General features: G+C 46.8%; 1 protein-coding gene across 1 annotated transcript in view; it reads right to left on the bottom strand.

The window, feature by feature from the left end:
- Nucleotides 1-19,764, bottom strand: part of CFAP47 (cilia and flagella associated protein 47) — a 2,697,962-nt gene that overhangs the window by 2,417,622 nt on the left and 260,576 nt on the right. Inside the window, exon 20 of the mRNA XM_085622577.1 lies at nucleotides 7,747-7,891. Coding sequence (XP_085478703.1) covers nucleotides 7,747-7,891 — 145 coding nt within the window. The remainder of the gene's footprint in view (nucleotides 1-7,746; nucleotides 7,892-19,764) is intronic.

Raw genomic sequence — 19,764 nt, 5'->3', positions numbered from 1 at the left:
GAGATTTTCAAATTTGGTTGGATAAGTCTATTTAATCTTTTCTAGATCTGCATTATCAAACCTAGAATCGCTTACACCAGAGCAACTGGTATACCGCTCAACTCTCTCTGATCGATACTCTAGATGCAATCTTTGGGCACCCTCGGTCCTTCACCAAAAACATGCCATCAACATGCCATCAAGCTTCCATCTCAATCAACCTACTTTACAGACATGGCCAACAAGCCCAAAGAAACAATTCTATGGCCTGGATACCTTGCCTGCCTACCCCAGGACATCAGTACTGTTGTTCAGCATCCTGATATTTTCTGACTTCGACGTTATGATCCCAAAACTTCCACACCTCCTCAAAACTGATGTACTGAATACATTGAACACAGTATACTCTAAAAATAGAGCATTTAAAAGACACAGCAGAGCAATAAGGACACACTTTGATCACAACTTCACAGTAGACTTTACAAACTCACAATTATACAACCATAAACACCACTAAGTGAAACTGCTCGATGTAGCAACTTGCCCCTGAAGAAAACTTCACAAAACCATGTAGGTACAATGGAAGACATAATTCACTTCCCCTGGTATGTTCTTGTTCAATTCACAAAACATTTGCAACTTGTTGACAATTCCCTTTATCCCCAAAGCAGATATCCTGGTTACCTATCTCATACCGAAGACAGTGGAAGATTCTTTAACACCTCTGCCCCTCACCAAGATATCCCACTCAAAGGTGCCCCTCAGATTACCTTCCTTCAGCAGCTCTCCACCGACTAACTCAAAGGCCTTCCCAAAGCCATTGACACTGCTGCATCCCCTGCAGATCTTTGCCCGCACATCTTCAAAGATATCCTACTCACTATTACAGAAACACATTTGTCTACCTACATCATCAACCATTCCTTCAACTTTAGCTTCATTCCCAGGGACCTTCAATCTTCCCACGTCAAACCTATACTGAACAAGCATTTGCAATGCAATGGTCTCGGCATTGTTAAAGTTAGAGCTATTGGCATTGTTCATGACATTATATTTGTTTATGTTCTTAAAACATTTAAAGAAACTGCACTGTTATTTACAATGTCAATAGCTTAATCACTCTCAAATGCAAGACCTATTGCATTTGCACCCACACAGAGCCACACACAAAGCCACCCACACACACAGAGCCACCCACAGAGCCACTCACATAGAGCAACCCACACACAAATAGAGCCACCCACAGAGTCGCCTACACACACACACACGCAGTAGCCCACTGACCTATTTACATGATGTGCACTTTGTGATCTGCATGGTACATGTTCTTTGCTGCAGGCACATTAACCCTATGTGCTACCTTTCCAGGAGTCAAAACTTCCACTAGACAAAACTCCGATCTCTCTCTAGGAAGAACATTAAACACCAGAGTCATCATGACATACAGTATACTGTATTTCAGCAATCTGGCACCCCCTACTTAAAGTCTCACCTTGCTCTTAACAGTCACATGGAAAGCCTGCAAGGTTTGCACCCTAATAATAGGTCTCCCACCCTCTGTAACTCGACAGCCCTTTATTTGAGACCGGAATTAATTTTCCGTTAATACTCCTTTCACAGACGTCTTCTGTTCGTATTCACGGGAGAGCGTTGATTTTTTTTTAGGTCTGGCTTGAGTGCAACTGTCACCCGACCTTTTAACCAGTCATTTTCAACATCTTACACCACTCCTAGATTTTCCAACAACGGTACTACAAGTCCCACAGTCCACATCCAGCTGTGGGCAGTGTCATAGCCAGTGACCGTTTGGCTCTCCAAGAGAGAGACTAAGCTGTTTGGAGAGTACGTCCATTGATATCTAAGGGGTTGAAAACAGTTTTGGAGGGTGGGAAGATTTTCAGACCTGATGACCCACTAAAGTCAATGATGGGAAGGGAGGGGGGGGAGGGGGCATTTTGTATATTTTGGGGCTGATGAAGAGTCCAAGGAGGGTGACATACCCGCAAAAAGAGTGCCTTTAGGTCTATGTTATGTATGTTATCCATGTTCCCATTACCGCTAAATGTGGTTAATAACATCCTGACTGTATTTAAATGTGTACTTATTGGGCTGAAGATTGCCTACAAGTTTACCATGGCAGTCACACTTGTCCGCATTGTGAAGTGGGACTCACGGGTCTCCTCGAACACTAAGCCAGGTAGCCAGAATTACCTGTATATCACAATGTTTTCTTTGTAATGAACGGGAACTAGGCTAACGCAAGATGTCTGCCGTTAGAAGCTGTTCGTTTACCCTCACCGGCGGCCACCAACAGTTCCGCGCTCTTGACGTATATCCAAGCCCACAACCATTCATAGTCACCCCGACCGACTATGGCGGCAGCGGTATGGGACCATTGGCATGGTTCTGAGAAAGCCCCGTCTTAAGATGGCCGCCACGCCAGCGCCCCGCAGATTGTAGGCAGCCCATTGTACTCCTTTTTCGGAGGTGGGCGCACGCGCAGTGACCTCCCGGCGGGTATTAATGCAGGATGGGCATGCGAAATGTGTGCATTACTGTTGGGTTGCGGGTAATAGGAGCCCTTTGAGATTAAGACAAGTGGACGGGGAAAGACTTGAGGGCTCGTGAGTAAATGCGAGGGAGCTGTGCCTGTGAACCTTTTGGGTGAAGTCATAAGTGGGTTGAAGTCATAGGTGGCTAATGGGTAAGACGTTGGTGAGCTCAGGTTAACGGCTCAGACATAAAATGCTTGATAGTTCAACATGGGAGGATAGCTTTTGGCAATGGGTTCGACTTGGCTTACCTGGCGAGAGCCATGAACACCTTCGCCTTTCTCTGAGGCGAAGCAGAAATGCCTCGGAGAAAGGCAGCGGCGTTTCCGGATTCGGGGGCGTGTTTTTCTGTTCTCTCCTCTTGCCATTGGCTGGAGGAGATAATGAGAAAAGTAGCAAAAAACACGCCCCCGAATCCGAAAAGGACGGGGCCTGTTCGGAGAGACAAACCTCTTCTCCAATGGCTGGCCAGCATTTAAGAGGCCAGCCAATGGAGAAGAGGCGAGAAGAGGGGCGGGTTCAAGCTCCTCTTCTCCAAAACATTAAATCTCGGAGCGAGACTGCGCAAGCGCAGCCTTCGAGCCGAGACCTAAAAAGGCCTTGACCCCTCAGACAAAACAAGCCATTGAAAGATCACAAATGCAGCCATCATAGCCAGCCGCATTGAGACAGCAGACTTTACACTATTATCTTTCCTCTTTGAAGAAAATCACCTGCAGTTTGACTACCAAACAGAACCCTACCCTTGGCTGTGGCACAGTACCCTGGTCAAATGCTATCTGGAACATTCTCAAATCTTTATATCAGAATGAGGCTCTGCCTCCAACCACTAGACATCTTTGACCCTTGATACAATACACCACCCTACCTTGCTACATTGACTGGACTACAAGGGATTGCACTGGAACGGATCTCATCATATCTTAATAAGAATTCAAATAATCTCCCTTCTGTCCTTATCCTCGCTCTGTAACTCAGGCATTCCCTCAAGGCTTCACCATTAACATCTCATGTTAACTGTGAGGAAACAGGCTTTTTGCAGGTTTCTTTCCACTTTTTCCTGCATTTGGACTACAAGCTGCCGGTTTCTCGTCTCAGAGTGCACTGAGACCAGTTAAACAGACCACAGTGCCAGGGTTCTAAATCCTTACAAAATGCATGTTACATTGGCTGCTCTCAATGGGCATAAACTGACTTACTTATAGGTCCCCAGTGTATGGTACCCAGGCCATGTACATTTGACTGCCCACCCATGGCTGCACCACTGATTGTGCCACCATGCATGTGAAAAAGGACATAATGGCTCCCAGCTTGCCACTGAAGCCTGGAAGTCCAGTTTAAAACTGCTAGTTTGACTTTGCCATTTAAACCAAAGGCAAACCCCCACTTCACTTAACAATATATATATATATATAGGTCTCCCCTAAAGGAGGCCTATTAAGCAATAAGGCCATGAGCTGTATATTCTTAAGTGGGGTATACTTTAATATTTTCTAATAGCAAAACTTCCAAATTGTCACTTTTACTGTGGAAAACCTAGAAGCCCCATTGGCTAGTACAGAGTTAAAGGCTGACATCTAAGTCCTGCTAACTTCAAATGTGACTACTAACTTTTAGAAGGTTGCCACTCTGTTGCCCAGCTTAACCAGTGGCCTTTTGCAGTTGCTGGCCATCAAAAAGCCTTCTGCCCTCCTGGGGAGTGGTTTGAATGACTTCTAGGCTCAGGAACAATAGAGGCCTACCACAGAGGGAGGTGTTACCCCCACCCCCTTGCAGGAAGCCAAACAGGGTGTTGGTCCAAAAGATGAGCTTCACATTGGAAGCCTTCTTTGGTAGACAAATGACAATCACCCTCTAATAGGACTGCCCCTTTGTTCAAGAAGGCAGGCTGGAGGCTTGAATGAAGAGGGGAACCAGTTGCCAAACAGTTTTTTCTGTGAATGTGTAACCCACAGTTAGGCACATCTCTAGGATGGGCTACCAAGCTACTAACTTGCATTGAATGGTTCAGACATCTTGAGAATGGGCAGAATAATGCACTCTGGGATTGGTAGATGTCACACATAGCCGGAAACAGTCATAGGGCAGGAGGGATGCTGGTAGACTACTGGCTAGTGACCGCATCGTCCTCCCAGTGCACTTCCTGAGTATAAATATGACACTCCTTAACCTCAGAGCACATCTGGACTGGAGAAAGGACCGTCCTCTGACCCCTGGACTTGCCAACAGACCAAAAGAAGCTGAACCAAGTGCTGGACTGCACCTGCTGCTCCTTGGGCTAGCAAGGAGAAGACTGTGCCTGTGGTGCCTGGCTCAAGGAAACGTTGCTGCTGAGCCCCAGACTGAAGCAGTGACTCCAAGGGTCAGTTAGCTGAACCCCTGTTCCAGCAGCTGAAGTCACCTGTTCGGTCAGTCAGTAAGCACTAGCAAAGAATCATAGGTGATAGCTGACGTGCAGTCAAGAAGACCTCCACTCCAGACTCAAAAGTTGCACCCATGTCTGCCGGACCCAAGAGTCATCGGAGTGTGGATTGGTCACCAAAGGCGGACACTAGCCCTCACCAAAGGATACCACTCGACTTGCTGTGACTGGAGAAAGGTAGCCCAGCAGCAGCTGGCCTTCTACTGGCTCAAAGAGGACTTCAAGCGATATGACCCCTCTGCCCAAAGTTGCTCCACCTTACCCATAAACCAAGGACTGAGGAATAACCCCAGGAAGGCCCCCATCGACCGCACAGCACCCAGAGCATCTTTCAGCATCCTCAGAATCCTGCAAGTCCAGCATCAGCACCACTCTATTGAAGTCTATGGCAGTCTTGATAAAGAGTAAGGAACTGGACTTGAGACTGCTTTAGTGACCACGTCACTGTCCAAATATTCCTAATTGACCCCCTGACCTTCTCCCTGTTGGAATAGGTTGCCCAGTCCAGGCTGGAGTAACTGAACACAACTCCTTAAAACTTTTCTAAAGTTTACAAACTTTTTGGTTACCAACGCTCCTTTGCACTTTGCACTAAAAAAACTGAGATTTAAACTTTACTTAAAAATTAATACCAGTGGAACCCTCTGGTGGATTTTGCTCTTCTTGGTGTCTAAACATTCATAAAAATATAATGAATTTGTATATAAATTAGTGTTGGATTTCCTTCAAGTTGTGTGACATTCTTATTTAGTTTGGTGCTTCTAAATGCTTTACACTAGTTACTTTGTTTAAGCCTTACTGCTTGAAGGCACAGCTACCCAGGGTTGAGCTAGAGCTTTTACAAATGAGCCTGACATGACCCAAGATGGTTTTGTGAGTGTATTACACAGTGAGGTCGCAAAACCATACAATATAATACATTCAAAACTCACATTAACAATTCACTAGAGACACACTGATAGTCCTCAAACTGAAAAAAGCTTTAGTCCTTGACACTTGCCCCTCTAGCACTTGGCAAGTGGATGACATGCAATTACCTAAAAAGAGTTCAGTGCCGAAACTGGTACATGCACTAACCCAGGGCCTAGTAGTAGCTGAGAACTAGAATTCATCCCACTTAATAACCAACAGCCAAGCAATAAACCCTGGGTGATCATGGACACTAGCCGCAACATTCTAACCATAGGTAAAACAGGTTAACAAACCTACTTTACCTTCAAGAAGTTGTGTCACATTTTACTGCACCTTGCCTTTCCTTGCAAGATCCAGATCACCAATTTTGTAGATCTCTCTAGTCTAAATAATGACAGGGGATTCTACGTGGGCACTCAGGTTTCTGCCTGTACAGACTTCAATGTATTCAGAATACCAACAGTGACTGCAACTAGGCCTTTGCAGTCAGGTTCACATTGCCCCTACTCTGCTTCAGTGGAGCAGAATGCCCGGTTTAATTCAATCAAGATCCTCTGCATCACAAATAGAGCAGTCCTTGGTGCTGAAAATTATTTTATGTAACACAAATTTCACACCTACCATCTGACATGAAGCCTCAGATCTGGAATGCTGCCTCAGATCTGGAATGCTGCTGCTCCAGAACATCTCCAACTTCATACGTTCAGAGTTCGCACAATCACTTAAGCAGTAAGGATGGCCTAACAAACATTCTCCCCAACAATTATCAGAAACCTTCCCATCCTCTTGGAGTTCTGAAGAGCTGCGAAGACCTATCTGGTTTCAATTGACAGAGCCTCTCACTTTTCCAAGATTATCTTACAACATGGGCTTCAGCATCGAGGCAGGACAGTGGCTAAGAACTCAACTCAAGATTTTAAGTAGTAACAAGCATGTCTCCACCTAGCCCACATTAGTTTCCATCACAGGAATGTCACAGCAAGTCTGAAGTGGCATTACTGGGGCACCGCCCATGCACTGCAACCACCACTTCCCACATTGGTCAAACTACATCCACTCTAGCAACAAGACACACTAGAAAGGACATTAGTATGTTTGAGCTATCCGCTCACAGTCATTTGCATGACTGGTATGTTAACCAACTTCACCAATGGTTGAAGTGACTCAGCTGGAGCAGCCCTCATGGAAAACCAGTGCATCGCAAAAGCATCACACTATAGACATACTTATGAGTCCGGTTTACCGCAACCTTTGGTCCAATAGTTACAAAGGAGCAGCCTGCAAAGGTCTAGGCCTGAAACAGAAACAAACTAGCTTCAGTTGGGAAGAAGGAAAGCACCAGGAGACAGTGATGTCTTTCAGGTCTCCAACCAAATAAGGGGATGGATAAGATTATATATGCATGGCAAAATGATAATGCTATTGTCAAAATTATTACCACTATTGCTGCAAAAGCTGCCGGATGTTTGGAGTGTCAAGATTGACTATGGTGGAGGGGTTTAAAATTGAGGTGTTTTACCAAACTGCCAGAAGCATACAAGATAACTGTGCTGTCAGCTGCATATACTGGCTAACAATGTTGCTGTTGTTGAGGATCACACAATAATAAAGCAACACAATTGTATGCCTAGCACCGCATTCCTTGTTTTGCCTCGAACACCCTAAAGTTCTTAGTTTTTGAGGCAGTAACTATGCCCAACACTAAAATCTCCATTTTTGTCAGAACTACTGTTAGACATGTGAAGTGGTTCAACTGTAGCTCTAAGTACTGAAATATTACTAAGCTTCCTGAAACAACTGAGCAATGCTAGGCATACATTCAGCACCTATGGTAACAACAGATAAAACCAGAAGTTGCTTTTAACATTTAAGAGAAAATACCTGACTTATCTGGAAAGGTCAGTGCAAAATCTCGATACTTGGTCATGTCGAAATCCACTCTGGCTCGTGCTACAGCTTTATTCTGCAGCAGAAATGGAATTGTCTGTGTAGAATCGACGTAAACTCCAGGAAACAAAAATGATTTCTACAAAAAGAAAACAACAAAAAGTAAAAGTCATTTTTAGCGGAAGAAAACATAGACTGTTTAACCAGGACAGCACTACTGCCTTTCTGATACTACACACTTCTTTCATATGGGATTTGTCAGACTGGGAAATTCTTAGTCCATCCAATGCTTCCAACATATGCAAAACATTATAACACAGTTAACAGCTGGCCCACAGAAACAGGGTAATTTACCCTTTCTGGCTTTGACTATCAATATCCTAAAAGAGTTATATTTAAACCACTCAGTTTTGTTGAGTCTTACTAAAACACTGTGCTCCTTTTCACCAGTGCCCAGCTCCAGAGGTACTAAGGCAAGAGTACACACCTGCCGTTTCACCAAACCTAGTGTGCCCCCTTTCAAGATGGCCAGGGCTTGAGCCCACCGTTTCTGAGTTCACAGCTCATGACACGGGGACGTTTTTTTCCAAACTGCATGAAGGGAACACCGTCATCAAAATAATGCAATAGGTTTTTGCTTCTTTGCATTCCTTATTTTGTCACACTTGGTAAAACAGTGCAAAGACGCAGTTCTGAGCAAAAGGACACGATAAAAACTTTAACATAACACTCGTGGCACAGAGCCATAACAGAGCCAGATACATATATTGAAAGACATAGTTGAACACTCTTCTTCAGGATAAAGTTACATTAAAGCACCCACAAATAAAAAGAAAGGTGTCTTTTATCTTACAGCACACTCACAGAGCAACCCTTTGGCTCAAACCCTATTTAATGTGTATGCAGTACTTAAAAAAGCAATACATTTTACTTTTCTTCCTTTGTGTTTCAGCAACAGGTCTTCAAGCCGTTGCAGCAAAAGAAGGGCTCTTTTTGTTGGGGGGCTGGGAGTTTTATATAGCGTGAACTAGACATGAACGTATCAGAGCGCTTTACATGAGCACCAGTTGCGTGACAGACAGACACATTAATTTTTGTTAGGCACGGGAAGATTAAGGGGCCGATTCTGATCCGGGTCGGAAGGGCACCGAACACGATCCGGCCGGAAAAACTACGAGCCGTTCGCGTGTTTTCCACCCAACTCGTACAGCTGTACGAGCGAGCCAGTATGATGCGAGCTACAAGAAATTCACCGGCCGAGTCGTTTCCGGGTCCGAACCGCTCCGTACATCTCGGTCGTAAGCTAACCGTGGCGTGCAATGGATGCGATTCACGACCGAGCCAGTACGATGCACGCCTCGGACAGCCTGTGCGAGCCGGAGTGTCTGGCTCGCAAAAGCTCCCAGAGCCAGACTTCAGGGGTCCGCATCGGACCCCCCGACACCCGCAGCCGTACGACTCGCACACAGGGGGAGACCCATGGGACTCCCCCACACAGGCATGTACAGCGCGGATGGCACCGATGCGTACCCACTGTAGGGGGCACACTTGTTCGAGACGTACCCATTCAGTCAATGGGAGCGCATGTACGCGTCATACAAACGGCTCCCATTGACTTCTATGAGAGTCCGACCGAACCGAGTCCGACAGCATACGTGCGCATCGTACTCGCGCAGTCGGACTCAGTCGGAAAACACTCCGGATCCGACTCGGTCAGAGTGCTTTCCGACCCAGTTCAGAATCGGCCCCTACGTGATTTGCCCAGATTCACAGGATGTTGAGCGGCCCTGCCTAGACTCGAGCCGGGTTCCCCAGCTCCGAGGTCGACCGCTCTAGCAGTTAGGCCACATCCTCTCTCTCCCCTTGGATGGGTTGGAAGTAGCGTGTGGATGAAGCTGAATTAGCGAGAGCAGAGCAGGGTCCAAGAGCTGGATGGAGTGTCTACTGCTTGATGATGTAAGAAGGGTGACACACAAGGGAGTACATTGGTGTGGGGCACTATTTACTGCAAAAGGCTGAAGGGACCTGGGCAACGTTCTTTACAATTCAGATCAATGCCACATTACTTTAAATAGTTGGAAGAGAACGTATTCTCACCTGTTTGGTATATCTGTAATTCAGGCTATAAATTACATATTTAGTCATATGAATAGCATACATTTGATCAGATGTTTAAATTTTAATATTTTGTCAAAAGTCCTAACATTTGGGGTACATTTTCCGCTATACTTATAACTATCAGTATGTAATATGAATATGAATTTCCCAGACACAAAGATGAATTTCATATTTGATCAGTACCTGCAGAATGAAAACAGGTGGAGTGAACATGCTTGTCTCACTGAATAAGAGTAGCCCAAAGAAAACTTTCTAGTGTCAATGTATAAGTGTTCAGGACTTGTGTATCCCTTACACAGCTATGTTTTAAGCAGTAAATCAAAATACCGGACACATAATTGTCATCTTTTAAATTATTTTGGGGTGTTGTAGGGATTACTTTGTTAGTATTAAACTGGTTTTCCCTCAACACCCAGGTCCCTTAAGGAAACCATTACTTGTCAGAGCAAATCTCATGATTCACATCTTCAGTAAGGAAAATATCATGATCCAATCCACCAGAGATAATCTTGAACAATTCAATTACATTTCAAAACCCTCCACTAATATGAACAAACATTTTCCTTACATACTTTTCCCTTGTTTTCTTTCTTAATTCTTCCATTCTAGAAGATCCTAAATCCAACCCACCTCATCCCGACAGCCTGTTGTACTCTCATCCTATCTCTTCTAGACTTCCCTCACCACATCCCACCACCCCTTCATAGTTCCAATTTAGTTCTTCTGTTCTAACCTTCTCACCTCATCTCCTGCTTCCTCCAAGATGAATTCTAGGCACAACTCACCATCTGGACACATCGGAGCATCACTGTGCGTAGCCATCTAATACCTCCCTCGCTAATCTCAGCCAAAAACTCTACTCACACCTCTCAGAACTATATTTTCTCTATATGATAAACTCTCCGATTCTTCTATTATGGAAACCGGTTGGACTAACAATGCCCGCATCCACATCTGCATCTTAAAAGCATTGTATATACTCAATCCAAGTAAAACAGTTTCCAAGACTTTCACTGAGTTTGGACACGATACTGTCACTGCTTTCAACACTTCACCAAAGAAATGGAATCAGGTTAAATCTAAAACTCCTATGTGTCAATGGCTAGATGCTGTAGAGTATTCTTCAAGCTGGCCTTGACCCATGTTATGGGCAATGCCTCCGCTAGCCAGTTTTGCTCTGCACAACATGGAAAGTTGAGTTGCACAGTGTCTGAGAAGGAATCCCAAAAGAGGATGAAGCCAAAGGAAAAAAAAAACTCAGACTAGGTAGATGGGGATTGAATCGAAGCTCATAATCATGACTGTTGGTTGGCAGGGAAATCGTTCAGGATGGACTGAAGAAAACAGCAAACTGGAGGAACACGATTTCCGGTAGAATTCTAGAACAAGGCGAAGAAACTGTTTGAAAGTTGAATGAATGGGAACTCCCCCTCTGTGTCAACTTCATCAACTATGAAAAGGTATTCAACAGCGTGGACAGAGAGATCCTTTGGAAACTCCTCCGCCACTATGAAGTGCCACATACACTCGTAAGAATCATCAGGTACTCTTACGAGGGAATGACCTGCAAGGCAGTCCATGGAGGACAGCTCACAAAAACCTTCCAAGTGAGGACCGGAGTCATCCAGGGCTGTTTGCTTTCACCTTTTCTCTTCCTGCTGGCCATAGACAGGATCATGAACACATCCACAGAAAGGAGCAGAAATGGGATCCAGTGGACACCTTTGATGCAGCTCAAAAACCTGGGCTTTTCAGATGACCTGGCCCTAATCTCCCATACCCATCTGCAGATACAAGAGAAGACCGACAGCGTGGCAGCCACATCAGAACAACTTGGCCTCAACATCTTCAGGGGGGAAAACCAAGATCTTGAAGGGGAACACAGCCAGCAGAACTGCAGTCACTCTTGCAGGTGATGCACTGCAAGAGGTTGAGACCTTAACATACCTGAACAGTGTGAGACAAGCAGGACGCCACAGACGCTGATGTCAAGGCAAGAATCAGCAAAGCAAGGGCAAAGAAAACCCCAGGGGAGAGAGGACAAGTGTCCCGATTGATGGCCTATACCCCAGAAGGAGTAGTAGACATAAGTAAGTGAGTACAGGACTTCAACTGCATTCCAAAACAAGGATAAGGAGATCTGAATCTCTTTACATAGAGCTGAAACAGTAAACATGTGAACAGGAAGTTCTGGAGGAAGGTTAAATGAAGGTTCTAGAATTTTCAGGCAAAAATGGCTTTGTGACATAATAAATCCCCCTTGGCTATTTTAATACATTTCTGTATTAAAGATATAGCCTTCTGCCATGTTAACACTATATCTCCGGGATTTGGTGAGCTGTAGCGTGGCAGGGACACAACAGAGCAACTCCCAAGCAGTGCAAGAATGCACAAACCTGGTTTAACAAAACTTCACAATCCATCATGGGTTTCCTCACCCCATTCAATTATTCTATTATCTTCCTCAATGAAGAAAGCAAGATAGGGGGTTGTGCTGCAGTGATTTTTAAAAACTCCATCCACTGCAAGTATGTGAATTCTGAATTATTCCCACACTCCCATGCACAGTTGTAGAACTTAAGTCCATTGCTGGCGGACAACTCCTTTATTGAATAATGCTTGGAAAAGGTCATCTCTTTAATGATTCTACTCAGCACCAACATATTTGTCAGTGATCTTAATTAGAACTGGAACTGCCCTAAAGAATCCTAATTCTAATGCATCATTATCTGTTTTCTACACAAAATACCCTGACCTAACAGTGTCTGAAATCCACACAGATCAAAGGTGCTATCCCTCACGAGCACCCAGAGCAGGCAAATGTCGTCTCACCATCTGTTTGTAGACTGCTGGGTCAAAGAAAGGTTTTTCCCATGCAGTCACGACAAGATCCGTGAGGGCTTCTTTGAAAGGAAGCAAGTGCTCCACCAATGAGGAGCAGGGTCACAAGATTGCAGCTATAATGTTAGACTTCGCCTCAGCAGAGGACAAGGTCAATTTCAAGGCTTTGTTTGCTTTTCAAACTACAGCTGTAAATTAGGAAACTTCCTCTGAAGCAGGACCAGACTGTAAGGGATGCACCCTTCTGGTGAAGTATCCTGGCCACTCACATTTTATGTCCAGCTATAAGCCAACATCGGTATTATAGTGGCAAAGGTAGTTAACACCCTCCAAATCATCATCCTCAGTACAGCCATATTTTTCAGGCATTGGCAACAAAGGCTAAATTCTCCTCCATTTGAGCAAATCTCCAAGTGCGTGAGAAGTGCCCTGCAAACGGAACATCGTTAAAGTTCATCTTAAATTTTTTCCTCAACCCACACACATACTTTTTTGCAACACTGGCTGCACCAAAAGCAACCCTGGAGTCCACTTTGTGGGCAGAGTTTGTTTCACGAATGAAGCGTCTTCCCCCAGAATTGGGATGGAGTCTTGGCAGGCATTCAATTCTTAAGAGTAGACGATTGGTGTCGGTGTCGAAGCCACTTGAGTAGAAAAGCCCCCAAGAGAGTGCTCCGCCATCAGAGGACAGTCCTGAGGGTGTAGGAGCTGTCCTGAACAGATCCAGCACAGCATACCGAACAGACTCGACCTGCTTAGGGTCATCCAAAGGACCCAGGAACATTAGTTTCATCCTTTTTGATGTCGGGATCTTATCTAACGACAAGGACGTTTGGAATTGAGACCCCAAAAAATCCTAAGAGTCAAACCATTACCTTGAAGAAGACTACTTTTTGTGCCTACTGCTTTTTCTTTTTATCGGAAGATTTTTTTAGCATATCCTTCTTTCATAGGTGATTTACCTGTGGGTGAACAGGCAGGGTCATTTAGGCAGCTCTATGTATGCCTTAGCCAGAAATAACTTGGCCTCCAATCCAAGATGGCCGCTGGTAGATGGCGTTAGTATACAAACTCAGTTTGAATCCAGTCATATACAAATCAGTCTCGACCCTGCTCATCCTGCAAAATAATGATAGATTTGGATGTGGCCCGAGTAACTACTAGTGGGTGAGATTAATTCAAGCATTCCACCCATCACTTTTTTGTATACTTAAGTGCATTGCCCTAAGTGGGAAGGGCATACCCAGACATGGATCCTGTGCAGACTGTGAATTGAATCAAGTTATACCTCGCTGATGAGCCCTATCTAGGGTGCTGGGTCAAGACAATTTTGCATATGGCTGGGTCCAAACTGAGGTGGCATGTTGTGTAAAATATCGATGGACTGCGATGAGGCCCCAAATAATTAGCAATAGCTGAGATTATTTCAGGCATTCCATCCATCACTTTTTTGTATACTTTAGCACTTCCTCAGATGGCACAAGAATCTGAGGTCATGACCCTGTGCTCCGATCTCAGGCACCATGTGCAGCGTCATATTCATCAGAAAGCATGTCTTCTTGTGGGATATATGACAAGGTTTGAAACCACAGAATGGGGAGGAGACATTTTGCCTAGTTGCTGTCTAAATGTACAGGAATTTAGTCTGTGGGATACCAAGAAAGAGCTAGAATCATATTGGTGAGGCACAGAAGAACAAGTTACTTACCTTCGGTACCGCTTTTTCTGGTGGATACAGTATCTGCCTGTGGATTCCTCACCCTGTGAATATCCCCTGCGCCAGCAACATTCGGAAACTTTTGTAGCAGTCCACGCCGATGAGGTCGAAGATGACGTCACAGAGACACGGCTCGCGACTCCACTGACGTCACCGGCTCCATAAGAAGACCTCGTCGGCAGTTCCGCCATTTTTTCCGTGCACACGGATGGACTGACAGCAATATATACACCGTATACACAGAAAATAATATATAAAGCAACACACACAGTGTGGAGAATAAGCAGAAAGGCAAAAGAAATAACACAATGCCTTTGACAGTAACAAAACACATTTTGAAACACCATTAACAGAATTACAGGTATAGAAGGATGGACAACGGGGAGGCGGGTGGGTCAGTGAGGAATCCACAGGCAGATACTGTATCCACCAGAAAAAGCATTACCGAAGGTAAGTAACTTGTTCTTCTGATGGATACATCTGCCAGTGGATTCCTCACCTTGTGAATAGATTCCCACAGCAGTCCCACTCCCGGAGGAGGGTGTCCACCCTTCTATACCAGAAAGTCCTGAAGGACGGAACGAGCAAAGTGTCCGTCCCTCCTCACCTCGGTGTCCAAGCAATAATGTTTTGCGAAGGTATGAAGGGAGGCCCAAGTTGCCGCCCTACAAATGTCCTCCACAGGTACGCCCCTAGACAAAGCAGAAGTGGAAGACTTTGCTCTAGTGGAATGAGCCCTTAAACCCTCTGGAGGTTCCTTACCAGCCAGGGAGTAGCATATCTTGATGCACAAGACAATCCATCTAGAAAGGGTGCGCTTGTGCACCGCTCGACCTTTCCTGCAGCCAACAAAGCCCACGAAGAGCTGGTCATCAACTCTGAAGTCTTTAGTCCTGTCCAGATAGAAGCTCACCTCCCTCTTAGGGTCCAAGCGGTGAAGTCTCTCCTCCTCCTTGGAAGGGTGAGGGGGAGGATAGAAGGAAGGAAGGATAATGGACTGCCCCAGATGGAAGGGAGTTACCACCTTAGGCAGAAATGCAGCCCTGGTCCCGAGTACCATTCTTTCAGCATGAATGGTCAAAAACGGGGGTTTTGAACTTAGAGCTTGAAGCTCACTTACCCTCCTTGCCGAGGTAATTGCAATGAGAAAAACCGTCTTAAAAGACAACAATCTCAAGGGACACTTGTGTAAGGGCTCGAAAAGAGAACCCATAAGATAAGTCAAGACAAGGTTTAAGTCCCATTGAGGCACAATAAAGGGAGTAGGAGGCCCTTGAGAAAACGAGGAACAATAGGTGATTTGAATAATGACGGCTGATCCGGCAAGCATAGGAAAGCTGACAAAGCCGATAAGTAACCTTTTACAGTAGGTACAGCAAAGCCTTGCTGAGCAAGAGAAAGGGCAAACTGCAGAATGTCAGATAAATGAACCTTCAAAGGATCAATTGACTTCTCTCCACACCAGAGAACAAATTTAGACCACCTATAGGAATAGATAGATTAGGTGCAATGACGTCTGGCATACAAAATTACATCTACCACATCAGACGGGAGAGAAAAAGAGTTCAGGTTGCCCCGTTCAATCTCCAGGCATGAAGGTGTAAGCTCTGGAGGTGGGGGTGTAGAACCTGCCCCTCCGATTGCGAGAGGAGGTCTGCCCTGAGAGGGAGACGGAGCGGAGGGCATGAGGAGAGGTGGAGAATGTCTGAATACCACACCCTTCTTGGCCAATCTGGGGCGATCAATATGACTTGGGCCCGGTCTTGGCGAACCTTCCTCAGAACCCGAGAATTCAAGGGTATGGGAGAAACGCGTAAAGGAGTCGTGTGCCCCGACTCAACTGAAACGCATCCCCCAACGCTCCCTGCATCGTATACTGGAGATTGCAGAATGACGGGGAGTGAGCATTCTCGCGGGTGGCGAACAGGTCCGTCCGAGGAGTCCCCCACATCCGAAAGACGTGACGAACCACCTCCGGATGGAGCCTCCACTCGTGGTCGGCGGAGAACTGTTGACTGAGACTGTCTGCATGCACGTTCAAAACTCCGGCCAGATGATTTGCCATCAGACAAATCTGATGGTCCTGAGCCCAGGACCATAGACGCAGGGCCTCTCTGCAGAGACAAAGAGACCACACTCCTCCCTGCTTGTTGACATACCACATTGCGGTAGTATTGTCCGTCAGGACTTGAACAGACTGACCGCGAAGGGAAGGGAGGAAAGCCTTGAGTGCCAAACGTATCGCCCGCAATTCCAAAAGGTTGATGTGAAGCAACCTTTCCTTTGGAGACCAAAGACCCTTGATCTCCAGATCCCCCAGATGCGCACCCCACCCTAAAGTGGATGCATCCGTTATCACTGTGGCCACCGATGGAGGTAGATGGAAGGGCTTTCCTTGAGACAGATTGCCCTCCACGCTCCACCAAGACAGATCCGCTGCAGCTTCTCTGGAGATCCTCACAGACTCCCTGAGATCTCCTTTGTGCTGATACCACTGCTTGCGGAGGCACCACTAGAGCGCCCTCATGTGCCAGCGTGCATGGTTGACCAACAGAATGCAGGAAGCAAACAGACCGAGCAGGCGAAGGACCTTCAGGACTGGAACGACCGCTCCATTGCAAAATAAAGGAATCATTTCCTGTATGTCGAGAATCCTTTGAGGAGGAGGTAATGCTCCACACACAGTAGTGTCCAGTACCGCACCTATGAACAGGTTGTGCTGAGGGGGCACCAGGTGAGATTTGGGCACGTTTATTGAGAAGCCCAATTTAAACAACAGCTGAGTTGTATCCTGCAGATGATGAAGCACCTTCTCTGGCGACTCCGCTTTGATCAGCCAGTCATCCAGATAGGGGAAAACTGAAATCCCCGACCTTCTGAGATGGGCTGCCACCACTGCCATCACCATCGTGAAGACTCGAGGTGCAGTAGTAAGACCAAACGTAAGGACCGCCACCAGATTAAGGTGCGATCCTACCGTAAACCGGAGATACTTCCTGTGCGACTTCAGGATGGGGATGTGAAAATACGTATCCTGCAAGTCGATCGACACCATCCAGTCCTCCTGATTCAGCGCTTGAAGAACCTGAGCAAGGATGAGCATCTTGAACTTCTCTTGCTTCAGATAAAGATTCAAGATCCTGAGGTCCAATATCGGACGCAATCTGCCATCCTTTTTCGGAATCAGGAAATACCGGGAGTAGCATCACTGACCCCTCTCCTGTTCTGGAACCACCTCTATCGCACCTTTCTGCAGTAACTTCAGGACTTCCTCCTGTAGGAGAAGACGGTGGTTCTCTGAGCAAGCCCCTTGACAAGGAGGGTAAGTTGGAGGGAATTCCCAAAAGGGAAGGGCGTAGCCATTTTCTACAAGATCTAGAACCCAAAGATCTGTAGTTACAGATTCCCAATCTTGTAGAAAATGGGTAAGCCGGCCCCCTACAGGACCAACATGATCCAGAATGGCAGATCTAGGGCTGCTTTGCGGTGGTGGGAGGGGCTGAAGAGGAAGAGGAAGTGGAGGAGGGCTGACGGCCACGTGAGCGACCCCTGATTCTACCTCTGTATCCTCTAGACGAAGAGCCTTGCTGCTGCTGCTGCTGGGTCTGCCTGTAGGAACGAAAGGATGCCCTTCCGAACCCTCTGTACCTTTTAAAAGACCCCCTTGACTGGGACTGAAGGCCCAGAGACTTAGTCGTTGCCTTGCTCTCCTTAAAACGTTCAAGAGCAGCATCTGCCTTTTTGCCAAACAAACCAGATCCATCAAATGCCAAGTCGATTGTACATCCCGGGAAAACTCCGAAGACTTCAGCCACGCACTCCTCCTGGTGGCAACAGAAGATCCCATGACCCTTGCCACTGAATCCGCCATGTCCAGCCCACTTTGGATCACCTGGCGTGCTGCTGCCTGGGCATCAGTCAAGATTTCATTAAAACCAACCCTATCCTCCTCAGATAGTTTTGGCGCCAGCTTCTTAGCAGAATCCATGAGCGCATGTACATAGCGTCCCAAAAGGCAAGTGGCATTCGTTGACTTTAGAGCCATACCGGCCGATGAAAAGACCTTCTTGGCCGACTGGTCCAGCCTTTTAGCCTCTCTGTCCCCCGGAACTTGAGGAAAAGCACCCTTGGATTTCCCTGAACAAGCCGCCTGAATCACCAGGTTCTCAGGCGATGGATGCGATGTCAAGAACTCAGGGTCCCCTGGAGCTGCCCTATACCTCCTAGCAACCGTCGAGACTGCGGGAGCAGAAAAAGGCTTACACCACACCTCCAACACAGGGTCAACAATAGCCTCATTAAAAGGCAACAACGGTTCTGAAACTGCAGTAGGAGAATGCAACACTTCAGTCAAAATGTTTGATTTGAACTCCGTAGTTGGCAACTGAAGATCAAGCAGTTCCGCAGCCTTCCTGATGACTGCATGATATGGAGCCACATCCTTGGAGGGTTCATCGGAAGGTGGAGTAATCTCCCACTCTGGGGACAAATCCAGTCCACTAGCTTCCTTAAGCTCCTCAAACACCTCATCAGACTTCACCAGCTCTCCTTCTTCTGCTTCCTCCAGAAGGTACCTCCGCTCATCAACCACTCTCTGAGTCTCCCTTCTGGACAGAATCCGTACAAGTGGCGTCAGCGGTGCCGTGTTGGAATCCGACGGCGCCGGCGTCGAACGTGGATCTGCAGGAGCCGCCGGCGTCGAACGAGGTCAAGCCGGCGCCGGTGAAGAAGGAAGTGGTGTCGACGTCCTCGGCGCCGGTAGATGCCAAGACGGCGTCGCTGGAAAAAACAGCATGAAAGGGGCCTGCGGATAGACTTGCGGCACCCCCAAATTAAATGCCATTGGACCCATCGGACCCGCAGGTGCACCAGTGGTGTACATGGCTCTCGCGAACACCCCGTACATAGCATTTAAATAATGCGAGGGGTCCTGACCTGGTCCAGGGAACGCAGGGTACTGGTCAGGCATCACCGGACTCGGGCCAACCGGCGCTGACGGTGGAATAAGCGGCGTCGCAGGCTCACCCGGGACTTGAAGTTCCTCAACCGGGGCCGGAGACGGAGCCGGAGATGGAGCCGGAGATGGAACCGGCATCGGAGATGGAGCCGGAGCCGGAGAAGAAGCCGGAGCCGGCGAAGCCACTGGAGAAGAAGGACCAGGAGGTGAATCCGGCATGGGTGAAGGAGACACCGAGTCCTTTCGGCGTTTGAGTTGGAGACTTCGACTTCGGAGCCGAACTCTTGTCCGAGTGGTGTCGAGAAGAGTGCCTCCTCTTCTTCTTGTGCTTCTTGGATCGTGAAGCATGCCCCGAAGTCGACTTCGACGCCGACCTCGA

Source organism: Triturus cristatus, chromosome 8 (assembly GCF_964204655.1).
Source record: "Triturus cristatus chromosome 8, aTriCri1.1, whole genome shotgun sequence".
NCBI classification, from domain to species: Eukaryota; Metazoa; Chordata; class Amphibia; order Caudata; family Salamandridae; genus Triturus; species Triturus cristatus.
The sequence above is the reverse complement of the archived record's forward strand: the minus strand, read 5'-3'. Positions and strand labels throughout refer to the sequence as shown.